The sequence below is a fragment of the Phoxinus phoxinus genome (assembly GCF_949152265.1).
Source record: "Phoxinus phoxinus genome assembly, chromosome: 11".
In the NCBI taxonomy this organism is placed as follows: domain Eukaryota; kingdom Metazoa; phylum Chordata; class Actinopteri; order Cypriniformes; family Leuciscidae; genus Phoxinus; species Phoxinus phoxinus.
The window spans coordinates 16,569,757-16,586,012 of record NC_136886.1 but is presented as its reverse complement, the minus strand read 5'-3'; the positions used below and the strand labels follow the sequence as shown (position 1 = coordinate 16,586,012).

Below are 16,256 nucleotides of genomic sequence, written 5' to 3'. Positions count from 1 at the left end.
AGGAAGAACACAAATCACAATGCACATGGAAGCAATCATGCAATCTCAGCTCACAGTGTTGCACAAAGAACGTGATTGTAATCCTTAAAGTTAGTATTTACAATAAGATAGCGCCATTTTAACAGACTGTCACTTCACTATAGCCTGAATCTGATTCATTGACACATTATTAAACACTCTTTTGATATCTTCATGATAACTTAGTTTGTATATTCTTTAGACGTACACTAATAAAACCATTTTGTGTAGTCTTCATAAAGATCAGTCTTCTATGTAATGTTCGGAGTATTCTGCATGTACTTTGTGCAGATTATTCATTTTTAAGTACATACCGTCCTCCAATTATCTACCATCAGTAGCATCCACTAAATAGCATATAATGGAAATGGAATGATGATTTTGATCAGAGAATCATATATTCACTAAATGCTCTTGGTACACTTAAGGTGCATGCAGTCACAAATTTTTGCAGACAAAAAAGTTTAGAAAATGTATGACGCTTTAATGTCGCTTTGAAACCAAGCAGCTTTCTGTTGGTCATTGAATCCTCATGACGAAGTTAAACCTGTTTTATCGCTGTCCTCTGTCGCATCTTGACTTCTGTTCTGGAGCCAAATTTTGCAGGCAAACAAGGCCTATTGTCTACAGCTCACAGAAGTCATTCCATGTGACCAACTTGAACCCATTGTGAAAACTCATTGCCCTCACGCCAAATTCTCGATCGCATGGATTTTGCACGCAAAAATTAGCTACACAATGGTAAATGTGACCGCTTAATTTATTTAATGATTCATTTATTCACAATGTTTAGCAAAGCAGCATCAGAAGTGACTTAACCTCTTCTTGGAGAGCCATTAAGTAGTATTTTTAATCCCACAATGGGGCAGTCATGTCCTAATGGTTAGAGAGTCAGATTGGTTACCCGAAAGTTGTGGGTTCGATTCTCAATACCGGCAGGAAATGACTGAGGTGCCCTTGAGCGAGGCACCTAACCCTCCCCGAGCGCCATAGCCGTGTGTGTGTGTTATCTACTCACTACTCCTAATGTGTGTGCACTAACTTGGATGGGTTAAATGCAGAGGATAAATCCTGAGTATGGGTTTCCATACTTGGCCTTCACATGTCACTTTCACATTACCAAGGCCTGTGAAATTTGATTCACATTGCTGTAGAATGGTAGCATTACAAGAACCTCCCCAACGAGAGGTTATCGTTCCTTCCTTATGGGCATCAAACCAGTATTCTTTTGGTTACCAGCCATACCTACTAAGCAACACCATTTGGCTTGCAACCGCATCTATCATATCTAACCTTTCACTGTTGCTAACAACCTGGAGAGATAAATATTCTTGTTTTAAACTGTCGAAACCCAATTGGCTCTTCAGAAGGAGGGTTGGAGACTTCAGACTTAGTCAGTTATGTCTTCTTCATCCAGGTCACTGTCTGGAGAGCCTCTGTGCCTGTACTCTGCTGTGTTGGACAAACGCTTCCAGGCATTGTCGGACTTGTTCCCCGTACTGAGGGACCTACCCAGACGTTTCACCGCTCGCTCCTCAGAACCATCCTCGGTCGCAGCTTGACCTCTGTGTTCTGATTCCTGATGGTGGAGATCATGCCTCAGATTTTCGAAATTCAGTGCCCATGGTCCCAACTTTTGCCAGTTCACTCTCTGGAAGGCCATGATGCAATGCAGATTGCCTCCAACCTATAAAAATATTATTGAAATAACAAATATGTGAAACAATTCTAATGTCCAAATTATTGTACAAGTACCATCACCATACTCAACTCCCTTACCTTCTTGGTTTTGCGATACTGAATGCCTCTCTCTGTATGACGTATGTCCAAGTATTCTGGGTTCTGAGTATTCAGATCCGTCACAATATCTGCCCATCTGATTAAAAATGAGGTTAGAATGAGTGCGTCATATTTCTAATTTTACCAAGTACTACAATTCCATAAAATGAACCATACTTTTTACAGTGGATTGCAGGGTGTTTCCTGCTTGGTTCGCCAATGAGAATCCAGTGTTCCATATCATTAAGCGGCAGTGACCCCCTGTAAAAATAATAATAAAGAAATTACCTTTCTTTCTTAATTAGAAGAAAAGGATATTGTAACACTTTCATGACATTTCATATTGTAATACCAGTTCTCAATAATAAGGATGGCCCAGGGTCAGTGAGAGATTTTTTTTTTTACTTTTGGTGGATTGTCACTAAATGCTGCCTTCACAGCGAAAATAGCCTGCATTTGACAGAAATTCCAGAATTGTCAGCAAGCTGACTGTCTAGCTAGCGCAGTGAATGCTTATATACTGTAGTTATCAATGAATGGGACGTTAAACATCAGTTTGGCTTAAATAAAATGTTCCTAATAAATAGGCAGTGTCCTCCATGATTCCTGTTCTTCCCGACAACAAAGCACTTTAGTGCGACAAGCTCAAAATCACAACTTCAGAATTGGGAACTAGGAAATTTCCAACAGCACATAAGGGCAGTATAAATCTTACGTTCGTTGATCTTGTTCACTACCCTTCAAAAGTTTGGGGTCGGTAAGACTTTAATGTGTTTGAGAGAAGTCTCTTATGCTGACCAAGCGTGCATTTATTTGATCAAAATACAGTTTAAAAAAGTAATATTGTAAAATATTACAAAACTGTTATAGTAGAAAATACATTTTCTGCATATTTTACTCCAGTTAACAGTGTCATATGATTCTTTCACAAATCATTCTAAAATTCTAATTTGGTGCACAAGAAACATTTATTATAATTATCAATATTAAAAACAGTTGTGCTGCTTAATATTTTTGTGGAAACTTTGATACATGTTTTCGAGATACTCTGAAGAATAGAAAGTTTAATATAACTTACTTAAAAACATATTTTAACACTAATTTCTTAACCCAAAAATTACTGAACCCAAACATTTGAACGAGAATGTACATATGTTTGTTTGCATTAAAAACCTAAACATTTGGCATTCAAAAAGTGAAAAAATATTGACATATTTTCTGACACACATAAAGTTCAATACTATATATATATATATATGGTGTGGCAAGTAAAAGCCTGAACAAAAAAAAGGGGAAAATTAGGCCTGAATGCATTATTTACAATTTTCTTACAACCACAATGACCTGAATTTAACAAATATAAGAATAAAATGAAAACGAAAGTTGCTGTATGTTGTACCTGTATGCTTTGGCTGCTTTTAGTGGGGTAGCTTCATAGCCCACAGGGCAGAAGTAGTGATTCTGACAGTGGTAAATGTAGGCCATGGATTCATCTTTGAGTCCCTGCGTCAGCTTCAGCAGCGCCCCCTCAGCTAGAAGGAACACACATGCTCTATAGTATGCAACTCAAGTATTTTTATGACAGAATAAAATTATTTTATAATAGATTAACTGTCTATATCTAAACTTAAACATAAGATTAAGGAAATATCAGATTCTATATTAAATGTGAACTACTGTCTGCTGACTCTGCTTAACAAACTAGATCAAAAGAGTATTTGTAGAACAATGTGCTGTTGCAGCCTCTGTTTTTATGAAAAAGGATTCAGAATTCACACACCTGTCTCTCCTGCTGTCTTGTGCTTCCCATAAGGTTTGTACAGAATATAAGAGCATCCCCGGACACGGAAATTATCGTTGATTTGTCTGAACCATCTGCACCAATATAAAAATAAATATTGTACACAACAAATCAAAGTTTGGGGTCAGTACGAAATATATTTTAAAGAAATTGATAATTCGTCCCCTTGGAATTATAAGGTTCTATCTGACATTTTTGTCAAAATTGAGTTATTCACATATTCTTATTCTGTGACAACTTATTTACATTATGTGATGTTGTTTTTTAAGTTGTGTACATTTTGGAACTTTTTATTTAGAAAATAAAAAGGTTCTTTCTACACAGTCGAATGGAATGCAAAAACTTTAAAGCTCAATATCTCAAAACCAGTCAGAATGCAGATAGAACCTTATAATTCCAAGGGGACGAATTGTATTCATCAAGGATGCAATTAAATTGATCAAATGTGACAAAGACTTTTACATTGTAAAAAAATATATATATTGAAGTTTCAATTAATCAAAGAAACCTTTTTTTTTTTTTCAAAAAAGCAGCAGAAATGTTCCCTCGTGTTGCGTCGGTAGATGTGATTGGGGGGGGGGGGGCTCCTTTTTCTTAGAATGTTGAAGCCTTACTTAATAAATGCAGTGATCAGTAAAACTGTACAAGCCAAAGCAGTGCAGGAATCTGCACGAGCCTATTGGTAGGCATCTCTGAAACATGCCTACTTTCATGTCCGGTTTGCGGACTGTCTCTGGCACCGCACAATTTCATGAAGTGCATGGATGCAGCCCTCTCCCCTCTGAGACAGAAGGGAGCACGCATCCTGAATTACCTCAACAACTGGCTCATTTTAGCCCAGTCGGAGCCTGAGTTAGACACTCACAGATCCTTGCTCCTCAGCCATTGGGAATGCCTGGGACTCAGGATCAACTTAGCCAAGAGCTCACCGTCTTCCAGCCAGTGAATCGCTTTTCTGGGAGTAGTTCTCGACTTGGCCCAAATGCATCAAACGAATCAGGGAGGAGGCACAGTCCTTCTGGTGGCCCCCCTCTGGCGGACCCAGCCTTGGTTCCCTGAGTTGATGCAGCTGCTAGCAGTAGCCCCATGGCCAATTCCCCTGAGGAAGGACCTCCTTTCCCAGGAGAAAGGAATGATTTGACACCCCAAACCTGAGTTGTGTGCCCTCCATATATGGCCCCTTACGGACCTCCTAGAGAGAGTCCTTAACACTGTCTCTGAGGCTAGAGCCTCGTCCACGAGACGCCTATACTCCCTTAAGTGGTCTGTTTTCTCTGACTCTTGTAAAGTCCGGAACAAAGACCTAACTTCCTGTGATATACCGCTGGTACTGTTCCTACAAGAGCGGATGGACACGGGTTGCACCCCTTTTACGGACAACCATAGCAGCATACCATGCTCCTGTGGCCGGCCAGTCTCTAGGCAGGAACAACCTCCCCACAAGCCACAACAGTTGGCCGAGCTGTAGCCACTTTCGCTTAAGACCGCTCTCCTGCTAGCTTTAGCATCGGTCAAGCGAGTGGGTGACTTGCAAGCGCTCTCAGTGAATGCATCTTGCCATTGGGACTAACGACTGCGAAGTTGTCCTCAAACCAAGACACGGCTATGTGCTCAAGGTGCTACAAAGACGAGCGTGAATTACACTTACTCTGCCATTACCTTGATGGTTCTACAGATGATCTTATCAGATTTTCCTGTGGTGTGACGTGTGTTAAGAGTGACAGAACCTGCTCGGGGAACCCCCAGGACATACTCGCACGTACTATGTTGAATGTCAAGAGGAATGAAACAATATCCAATCAGAAAGGAGCTGACAGAAGATGGAAGCATAACTACAGTCATGGCGCAGCAAAGAGTGGAATGGATATGGACACAGTTGGAAAATCTGTTTGTGTGTGGTGTGTTGTCTTTTTCACATAGGAGCAAAACTGTTAAATCTAGGATTTTTTGGCCTTTTGTTTGTGGTCTCTCACATTTTTTAAATCTTATAAGATTTTAAATATCTTTTGGTGTTGCCCCAGTATAAGAGTGTATATATAGAGCACTCTGCTCAGTTCAGAGAGTCAGAGCTCTTTGTGTGCTTCGGAGGCCGCAACAAAGGGCATCCGGTCACGAAGCAATGATGAACCTGCTGGATAGTGGACACCCATTGCATTAGCCTACACTTCGATGAGCCTTCAGCCAACACTAGTCAAGTTGATCTCAATCCTATGGCGAGACAAGCTTGTTTTATAGACGGATGCTCTGCCCATTCTGGCGGGCTGCGCACATTGGTTCACGCCGCTGCAACCACATAAGTTTGTGCAGATTACACTGCTCAGCCAATGGGCTTGTGCTTTGGCTTGTGCAGTTTCATTGCGTTATTCAATAAGGCTTCAACATTCACAGGAAATCTTGTTTTTCCCCCCATCGTGTCTTGCGACGCAATACTCGTTCCCGTTATCTCACGGGATCGGGGTTACGTTAGTAACCGAGTATGTTTTCAACACTGATGATGATATAATAGTAATAATAATAAGAAGAAATGTTTTTAAGCACCAAATTAACATATTAGAATGATATCGGAAGTAATTATGCTAAAAATTAAGCTTTGCCATTTTGTAATTTAAAATTGTAATAATATTTCACAATTGGTGAGCACAAGATACTTTTTTCCAGACCCCAAACTTTTTAATGGAAGTGAATGTATTAATGTATGTTAACACATTTTGAGAAACTGTTAAAAGGCAAAAACTACAGTAAACTTACCGCATCAGAGTGGCATTGCCGGTGAACGGTCCAAACTTGATATCTTCAAACGGAGGCTGGAAACCAAGTATATTCAGGGCTTCTTCTTGAGAAATGGGTGGGAGACTAAACAAATCAATCCTAAAGGTTACTCTTTGTCATTTCTACCAGACCAGATTAGAAATCTTAAAGTAGATCAGGTGAATGTGCTGTTTTTGCTCCTAAAAATACATATTCCTTGGTATATTTTTAAACAGTGTGCCAAGTCTCATGCATTAAATCAACAGAGGCCGATCCAGAAATTATGTCATTTGCAAAATGAAATTAGCTAGCTATTGATCAATTTCAGCAAGGAACACACCTGCCTGCTCCTAAAGTACTGTAGAGAAAGTTCCAACAAGAGACAAGTGAAGAGATTCCACACGATGTTTTATACTGGGGTCGGCTGATGCAGTACCTTAAACATCAGAGAGAAGTGGTTAAACAACGTTCACTTTTTGAGTCTCATTTCTCATTCACTAGAGTATTACCATCTACGGAGGTCCAAGACTTTTCTCTGTTTGATCTCCTCCAGAGAGGCTTGTGGTGGGGGATCTTGCAGGTTTCTGCTGAGCCTGTCAGATGATTTCATTTTCTTAGAGTTGAATTTCTTTAAATTACCTGAGGAAAAACACACTTAATCCTTTAAAATCATTCTAGGTAATATATTATATATTAATATATATTATACTCATTCTGGTTCAAATTTACACTCGCTTATCAAGTAGAAGAATTTGTTTCACTGGAAAATATAAAATACCCTTAAAATGCATTGAATAATGTCTTAGCTGGAGTTTGGATAAAGTTAACTCAATGTTAAGCTTCATTAAACGTATGTAGAGTGCATGATTATCATTCTGAATCTGCCCTGTGTACTTTGTCTTAGCAAAGATTCCTCAGATCAGTAATGCCAGTGTAACCATTTCTAGACTCTGTTTGATCAGGCACTGAGTGATGGCACACATCCAATGCATTCTCTCTATAAACGCTGAATCTAGGAATCATTTCAAATTAGTTAGGTGAAATCCATGTGACAGAGTCACCTGTGTCAGTGAAGTCATCACTGCAGTTACATAAATCACAGCAGATGGTCAATGAGCTAATGTTCCTGGCATATTTTGCTCAACAGCTTGTAGAATAAAAATGACCCTGATATTTTTTTAACTTTTCAGATTTCACTATTAGTTTACTGATAATAAAATAATTGTCATAATAAGCTTAAACGTTATTTTCAAAGGATTTTTGATTATTTAAAAAAATTCCCACAACATGATAATGCCCTATCCTGAAATATATAGGCAGCTTTATATTTTCATGTATTAAAACCCATTTATATTGTGAGAAAAATATTAAATGTTAAATCATGAAAACAACTAAATCTAAATTTTCCTAAAATAAATAATTGGAAGAAATTTTAAAAGCTTGAAAACCCCTGGTCAACAGTACGTAGATCAGGGGTAGGCAAGTTCGGTCCTAGAGAGCCGCTGTCCTGCAGAGTTTTGCTCCAAAACGGAAAAAAACCTCACCTGGCTATAGCCTTAGTAATCCTGAAGACATTGATTAGCTTGTTCAGGTGTGTTTGATTAGGGTTGGAACTAAATTCTGCAGGACAGCGGCTCTCTAGGACTGAACTTGCCTACTCCTGATGTATATCATTTTAGAGAGAGTCACTCATACTTGTTCTGGTTTTCCGGGATAAAACCACATCAAAATCAGAGGTGTCAATCTCCCAGGCCAGCACAGGCTTGTTGCTGGATGACACAACCTCCATATCACAGTTCCCATCTAAAGACACACTTATTCCCCCTGAGTGGCACTGGGAGGGGGTTGCAGTGTTAGTCTTGACTAATGATATCCCGGTGTCTGGATTGGTTGGTGGTGCATCTTCAGATGTGATGATGGGTCGGGCTCGGTTGAGCAGGGCATAGTCCGAGCAGACGGTGTAGAACTTCTCTCGGGAGTGTGTTACAGGGCAGGTCCAAGGAAGCTGGAGCTCTGCGCTGGAGGCCCGTCGCACCCGCAGCGCATCACTCGTCAACGGGCTCAGGAAGCTGCGCTCACGCTCATCCTCTCTGCCCGGGGCCCGTGATGGGGCCTCTTGATCAGATCCGTTGGCACCTTCACTTTCCACAGTGTTAGGCATTTAACGGAGAACTGGGATGACGGTTAGGAGAATACAGGTGTACTCCAGCTGTGACGGCTTGGTCCCAGAAGAGAGCTCAAAGAAAGAATCTCATCCACTGACTACAATTAAGAATAAGACAGAAAGTGCAATAATAATAACAATAATATGTATATATTAGTGCTGTAAAATCGATTAATCGTGATTAATCACATCTAACATAAAAGTTTATGTTTACATATAAGTGTGTATAATATAATTATATATATGCCTGTGTGTGTGCGCGCGTCTGCACATTCACTCACACACACACACACACATATATATATATATATATATATATAGTCTATAATATTTGTGTTTTTTATATATATTATATGTCTGTATATACAGTCTATATATAAAAACTTGGTGGATTTTTTGTACAATAAGGTGTGGTGTGACACTGTTGTCACCATCATCATGATTATAGTCCCTGCACTAAGCCAGAGATTTTTATTAATTGAAATTATGAAACTGACAACAGCTTTAAACGACGTTTAATCTTCTGACGTTATAGATTAATGGTACCACATTGTTGAATTCGACCTACATCATCATCATCATCGTCAACAACACTACCATCGTTTTAGGTCATTATTTATCGATGATGGTCGGTAGGCATCATTTCAGGTATAGATTGTAATTTAAATCGCTGCAATGTAAGTTTAAACCACCGAGAACACAATATAAATAATATACATATCAGAATAATAGCTAAACACCATCAATGTAGCATCAATGGGCTCTTCGAAATAATTTAACCCTTACATGAATGTGGGTTCATAGCGCAAATATTTATCCTTATTTACTTAACCTTAGTTAAAATTAGAATAATAATAAACACCTAACTTACCTTGCCAAATCTGCAGGCATAATTTATGTAACTTATACAGTACACTGCTCTGCGCGAGCTCTCTGTTTGCTGCCTAGCTGTGTTTTAACGGGCTCTACCAATCTCAAAGACAGGGGTGTTTTACGACATAGAAATTGTAAATATTTCCTTTATAGGATTTAAACGGTCTACATAACGGTGTACCGTTTTATTGAATACATTTTAAGAATGTTGGTATAAAACATGCAATGTGATGGCAGATAGTTTTGTAAATGAAGATAGTCGTAGAGATAGCCCCACCTCCGATGTTCTTTCAGAGGAAGTAGAGCGTGGTTGTCTTGAAAGTGGACTGAACTGCCTGTCAGTGAACTGAACTGAAGGAGGTGCAGACAAGAGACCTGGGTAGGTGAGCAACAGTCAAATAAAGCGAGTTTATGAAGTGTGGCTAAAAACTAAAGCATGGTTCCATGTGAAACAATTTATTGAAAATATTTCCAATGTTAAACGCATATGCACTTAGAATACGTATTTTGTAGTTTAAGATTTAACCTGCAGAAAGTAACCTGATTAAAACTTGATTGTTGATGATGCATCATGACACCTCAAAGTTTTTTTTTTTTTTTTACTATATATTTTTTATTCCAATTTTACTATTATTATTAAAATGAACTGTATCTTGACCATTTTTGGATAGTGTTGATTAAAAACTAATAATAAATAGGCTCACATTAGCTGAGTTGTTAGCAATACTTAATGTTTTTTAAATAAGCCTCTTATGCTCATCAAGCCAGCATTTATTTGATAAAAAATACAGGAGAAAAACTGTAATATTGTGAATTATTATTTCTATTTTCTATTTTAATATCCTTTTAAAAATATTTAAAATGTATTTCTGTGATGCAAAGCTGAATTTTCATCAGCCATTACTTCAGCCTTCAGTGTCACATGATCCTTCAGAAATCATTCTAATATGCTGATTTGATACAGTTATTATCAATGTTGGAAACAGTTGTGCTGCTTAATATTTTCTTATAACCTGTGATACTTATTTCAGGATTCTTTGATGAATAAAAAAAAAACAAAAAAAACCCAGCATTTATTTAAAATTCAAAAGTTTGGGCTCAGTAATCTTTTGCTTTAATTTTTTAAAAGAAATTAATACTTTTATTCAGCAAGGATGTGATTTAAATTGATAAAAAGTGATAGTAAAGATTTTTATTGTTAGAAAATATTTCTTCTTAAGGTAAGGCATTGTCATAAGCTTTCTGTAAATCATTGTGTTTTAGCGCTAACATTATATCTGATGTGATAAAATATTAGCATGGGAAAAAATAGGTGTATTCAGGTTGATTGGGACATTTCAAGTCATTTCAAAGGCAATGAGTGAATTTACCTAAATTTACCCCTATGTATAATTATATTTAATATACATATATATATATATTAGGGCTGTGAAACGATTAATTGAATTAAAATAAAAGTTTGTGTTTACATAATAAATGTGTGTACTGTGTATAATTATTTTGTATATATAAATACACACATGCTTGAATATATTTAAGAAATATTTGCATGTATATAGATAATTTGTATTATATATAAATATTTTATATATAAATAACACATTTTTCTTAAATATATACATGCACGTGTATTTATATATACAAAATAATTATACACAGTACACACACATTTATTATGTAAACACAAACTTGTATTTTGGATGCGAGTAATCGTTTCACAGCCCTAATATACATTTATAATTGATGTGATAAAATATTAACATGAAAAAATAATATATATATATATATGTTAATCTTTTATCACATCAAATATAATATTAGCACTAGTATACAATGATTTACAGAAAGCTTGTGACAATGCCTTACCTTAAGAACGAATGGTGCAATACCAAGTACTGAGTTGATTACAAATTAACTAGTAGTTACTAATCTCCATAGATAACATTCAACCCTGTATTGTGTGATTTAGAGTCCTTACTTGACTGATGTTTCTAGAATCTAACCACCATGGCTTGCAAGCTGCTAATAATCGACACAGACTGTGGCATAGATGATGCTCTGGCTATCATAGTTGCTCTCGCAGCTCCCGGCGTGAAGGTGTTGGGCATCACCTGCTGCTTTGGGAACACTGATGTGGATAATGTATGTCAGAATGTGGTGCGAGTACTGTCAGTCTGTCAACAAACCCAGGTATGTGCATTTAAAACAGTACCAATACAAATATCAAGAAATAAGAGAGATAATTGCATTCTATTGTATGGTTTTCCCTCAGATTCCAGTCTTCAAAGGGTCTGCTGGTCCTCTGGTTAGATCTGACACATCATGTAAAGATCATTTTGGCACAGATGGACTTGGAGATGTTCTGCAGAACTCTGAGATTTGGAAGAGGCAGATACAGAAAGAGCATGCCGTTCATGCCATGATACGACTGGTGAATGAAAACCAGGGAGAGGTAAGAAATCAACTAATAACCCACTTTAGTTATAGAATATTGATGTCAAAGTTTGAATAGAAACATTCAAGCACAATAAGTAACATTTTCTATCAACTAGCATATTCATTTATTTTGAGTTAATAAGTTTTGTTTTAGTTCATTCGAACACAAATCACACATTTTGAGTCTCTATGGACCCACTTTGCAGTATTTTTTTTGTTTAGGAGATTATTTTTTTACCTCAGAAATCCTTAAGATCCTAAAGAACAGTATGTGAGAGGACCTGAATCTTACAAAAAATAAATTTTTAAAACGTAAGCTAATATCATTACATATCATTTCCCTTATGTTTCCTTAACTGCTTTTTTTATTTAAAAATCAGGGTTGTAAAATAATATGACAGAAAAATAAATAAATAAAAACCCTGCAAATGCCATCAACTAGAAAAGTCATGTATACATTGGCAATAAAAAATTATAAGCCCTGTAGTGATTAAAACTTTTAGTATTTTTTTTTTAGTATATTAACACTCCTGGTTTCCATGAAAAAAAATATTAAAAAGTTTGAAAAAGAGCAGCATTGTCACTAAAGAAGTATCAAGAAATAACTTGGTGCAATCATATATTGATTATAACAATGGGGGGTTAAGGTCAAAACGGTTAAGAACCACTGGGTAAGAATGTTTAAAATGCAGTTAGTGAACTCTTCTGAATATTGTGATGCCATCTTGTGGTTGACAATGGAATGCGCTTAAACATCCCTGTTTGTTTACATCCACAGGTATCTCTCATTGCTCTTGGTCCACTCACTAACTTGGCTTTGGCTGTTAATTTAGACCCCACTTTCCCTCAGAAACTCAAGGATCTGTATATTATGGGCGGTAATATGGAAGGTAAGAAAATAAGCTGCTGTATAACATAAAAACCAAGCCAGTGCTGAGAACAGCACAGGTCAAGACACGTTCCCCTAATCGGGTCTCTTTCTATTGAGCTTCATCTCCCCCACACTGTCCACTGTTAAATCTTCCAGGGAAGGGAAATCTGACACCAACGGCAGAGTTTAATTTTAGAATGGACGCTGAATCAGCTTACGTAGTTTTGGAGGAATATACCTGCTCAACACACATCGCAACCTGGGAGTTCACTTGCAGAAACAAACTATCTTGGGTAAGAGCCTCCCAACATGAGCAAAATCCATTCTTGCGTGAACATTACAGGCCTGACAAACTTGTGTGCTTCATATTTCTCCAGGAGTTTTTTGATGAGCTGGTCAATCAGGATACATCAGCTGCTCGATTCATGAAGAAGATAACCTCCAAGTGCTGGGCCTTCTCTAGAGAATTTTCCACCAACAACAACAAAGATGTGCTCTTTGGGCAAGGGTTTGTACCCTACGATGCCTTTGCTGTGGCCGCTTGTGTGGACAGCAGCGTGATTACAGAGAGTGTACAGGGTGCCGTTCGCGTGGAGGTACAAGGTGCGTTGGGACGAGGCATGATGGTTGTGGACCAAGCCAATACTCTGAAGAAAGGCCATCTTGCATTTGTGATGAAGACATGTGACCTTAAAAAGTTCAGTTTGATGCTCAAAGCTTCTTTACAATTAGCATAGAAATAAAACTTTGACGCTTCAAAAAGTTCATAAAGACATTGTGAAGTAATCCACATGAATCATGCGTTGATCACTGATTAAATGCAAAATATATTTTTTTTTAATTGAGTGTCTCTCTCTTCAGAAGACTTGAAATAAAATGTAATATGGATTGTTTGTCTTTATGAACTTTTTGAAGCATCAATGGAGGGACATGAATCTCTCAGGTTTTATTAAAAACATTTGTTTCCAAGATGAAAGAAAGCCCGAGTTTGAAATAACATAAGGACGAGATGACAATTACTGTCCCTTTAAGCAAATTAAAATGTATGGCAGAAATAAAATGAGAAGTCCTGATTCCAGCCTGATATGTTTATTTCAACCAATGAGACCGAACGCTCACTCTTGAAGTGACAAATGAATGATGAACAGAACACATTTCAAGTTCTTTAAGCTCCCTCAAATTAAAAGCCAATTTCAGCAAATGAAGCCTTTCGCTTCAAGCTGAGGCCAATTAAAATAAAATAAAATCTCAACTTCTGAATGCTTTTACGATTTGGCTTTGACTTAGAGGGGTTCAAATCAATGTGGTAATCGTAGTCTTAACCACTTTTATCTTCCCAAATGTTAAATCAACCAAGAAGTGTGGCCAGAAAATGCTCAAGAATGAAATCATCAAACCAATATAACAGCATTTTGTAGGAGTGGGGTTTTACGCAAAGTGCTTATTTTAAGGTTGAGTAATACTGCATCTTGCATTTTAATACAATAATACTGGACCATATACTTTAATTCCAAACAATGCAGTATTACTCAAAACAGGGAATCTCTAAAATGGTAAAGAAAAATACCCCTACAGGGGCAATAGCATTAAACCAATGTTGTAAATTTTCTGTCTGTTAAAATTGAACTTAAGGCATTTTTATACCCCACTAAAATAAATAGGTCTGAATTTTGAGGTGAATTGGAACAACACTGGGTTTCCATTGGACATTTGTTCCATTACAATTCAAGATTTTTGTCCAATTATTAAAATGATCTTGGTGTACACCATACTATTCAACCAGGAAAAATAAAACAAGATTAGAAACCACTGCATTTTCGGTTGCTCAGTGAGGCTGTTCTGCCTCAGATGCCATTGTTGTCGGGAGTGTTGGGCCAGGGCTCTGAGTTCCAGCGATTGAGTGAGGGAGACCACCCCATGTTCCAGGGGTTGTAGGTGCGACCCACGTCGTTGGGGGCAGGTGTGGGCGGTGCGGTGTGGCTGACCAAGTCAGGAAGAGCAGAGGAAGTAGGAGGGTTGAAGGAGTGCAGGGTGGAGTCGTTGCCAGTGGACCAGATGGACCTGCTGAAAGACCAGGGACTGCGCGCACTGCCCAAAATGGACTAAACACAAGCAGAAAGAGAAAGACGATCATCTCATAACCTGCAAAACTACATTTATATATAGTCATGGGAAATCTAAAACATGTTAAGCATCTAGCTTATTGCTATATACATACACACTACTACTCAAAAGTTCTGGGATGGTAAGATTTTTTTTTAAAGTCTCTTATGCTCCCAAAGCCTCATTTATTTGATAAAAAAAGTAATATTGTGAAATAGTATACCCGTTATTACTCCTTTTGCATTAACATATTCTAAATGCAATTTGTTCCTTTTGATGACAGCTGAATTTTCAGCAGCCATTACTTTAGTATTCCGTGTCAAATGAGCTTTCAGAAATTATTCTAATGCTAATATAAATGTCATTGCTGTTACTTCCGATCAATTTAATGCATCATTGCCGAGTAAAAATCTTAATAACCCCAAACTTTTACAATAGTGTAGTCTGTGAAATGGCTGAAGATACATTTAAAAAAAAAAGCGGGAAGTGTCACTGAGGCTTCAATATACTCCATGATTGTAGTTTTAAATGTTCTTGATGGGATCAAAGGTGTGGATGAGACAAGCTGACAAGGAAGAGATATCTTACAGTTGTTGGAGTTGATGGGGATCCACTGCTGGTAGCCCAGGTGTTACCCGGCTCAGTCTCCCAGATGGACGGCGACACTGGAGTGTACTCAGGCCAACTCTGCTGGGGCTCTGAACTCTTGGGAACGGTCATGCCTCTGAAAACTGAGAATAACCATAATATTGGATACATTGGCATTAAAAACTGGAATTTACAGGGGTGTGATTTTTTCTGCATTGATATGGATTTCCATATTTTCTGCCCTGAAAAGTATGAACCACATGAGTTGCTAATAGCCAAGAAAACAAAATGGTTTTGGGGAAGGGTGGTGGTTACTGTATGATGATTGAAATCGAAATGGCCTTAAACAATTACTACAAGTTACCGCAAAATGTTACGTTCTCTAATACTTTATCTTTTCAGCCGACAGGGACTCAAAAAATCACTAGTGTATTAATAAACAATTAAAACGTCTCCTTTTTTAAAATAATAATAATTGCCTTGGGGTCAGGTGTGTTTTCCTTCCTTTTTGTCTTTAGCTGATCACATGCCTGATTTTTAGCATTTTATTTTTTAATTCAAATTTTAAATATTGACTGGTTTTTGCATACCTCCAGAGAGATTAAGTGGGTTGTTGGGTCCAAAAGCAGAGAAAGCATTAACTTGACCAAAACCGGGGCTGCAGGTGGGGTCTATTGGGCTCCAGAGTCCAGAGCTAAAAGATCCACAATGACATTATAAATATACTTGTAAAAACATTAAGCAATGCATTAAGCAATGTTTCGTTATGAAGGCACTGCACCTATCAGATCCATCACTCTCCACTGATGTCATGTGAGACAGTGTCTCCTTCCCCAGACTGTCAGCTTTACTAGCTGAGCCACTGCCACCTGTGA

The 16,256-nt window shown here is 37.7% G+C and overlaps 3 protein-coding genes across 6 annotated transcripts in view; 1 reads left to right on the top strand and 2 right to left on the bottom strand.

The window, feature by feature from the left end:
- Positions 1–228: 228 nt before the first annotated feature.
- LOC307007307 (basic immunoglobulin-like variable motif-containing protein) lies at positions 229–9,515 on the bottom strand. The gene is made up of 10 exons (XM_079629147.1): positions 9,382–9,515; positions 8,042–8,608; positions 6,856–6,985; positions 6,687–6,782; positions 6,347–6,451; positions 3,578–3,672; positions 3,197–3,329; positions 1,975–2,058; positions 1,798–1,894; positions 229–1,705 (listed from the first exon to the last, which is right to left on the bottom strand). The coding sequence occupies exons 2-10, from the start codon at positions 8,505–8,507 to the stop codon at positions 1,409–1,411; spliced, it is 1,503 nt and encodes a 500-aa protein (XP_079485273.1). The 5' UTR covers positions 8,508–8,608; positions 9,382–9,515; the 3' UTR covers positions 229–1,408.
- A 113-nt stretch (positions 9,516–9,628) lies between these two features.
- Positions 9,629–13,768, top strand: LOC307007305 (uncharacterized protein). 2 transcript variants are annotated; one of them, XM_079629144.1, is made up of 6 exons: positions 9,629–9,762; positions 11,379–11,573; positions 11,656–11,835; positions 12,598–12,709; positions 12,847–12,983; positions 13,068–13,768. In XM_079629144.1, the coding sequence occupies exons 2-6, from the start codon at positions 11,391–11,393 to the stop codon at positions 13,425–13,427; spliced, it is 972 nt and encodes a 323-aa protein (XP_079485270.1). In that variant the 5' UTR covers positions 9,629–9,762; positions 11,379–11,390; the 3' UTR covers positions 13,428–13,768. The 2 variants fall into 2 exon arrangements, with proteins under 2 accessions (XP_079485270.1, XP_079485271.1); XM_079629145.1 differs by having other exon boundaries at positions 9,729–9,762; positions 11,353–11,573.
- tmem131 (transmembrane protein 131) overlaps positions 13,764–16,256 on the bottom strand; it is a 36,109-nt gene continuing 33,616 nt past the window's right edge. For all 3 annotated transcript variants that reach the window (XM_079629137.1, XM_079629138.1, XM_079629139.1), the window contains 4 exons: positions 16,163–16,250; positions 15,972–16,075; positions 15,382–15,524; positions 13,764–14,792 (listed from right to left, as the gene is read on the bottom strand). In XM_079629137.1, coding sequence (XP_079485263.1) covers positions 14,535–14,792; positions 15,382–15,524; positions 15,972–16,075; positions 16,163–16,250 — 593 coding nt within the window. In that variant the 3' untranslated portion in view covers positions 13,764–14,534. The remainder of the gene's footprint in view (positions 14,793–15,381; positions 15,525–15,971; positions 16,076–16,162; positions 16,251–16,256) is intronic.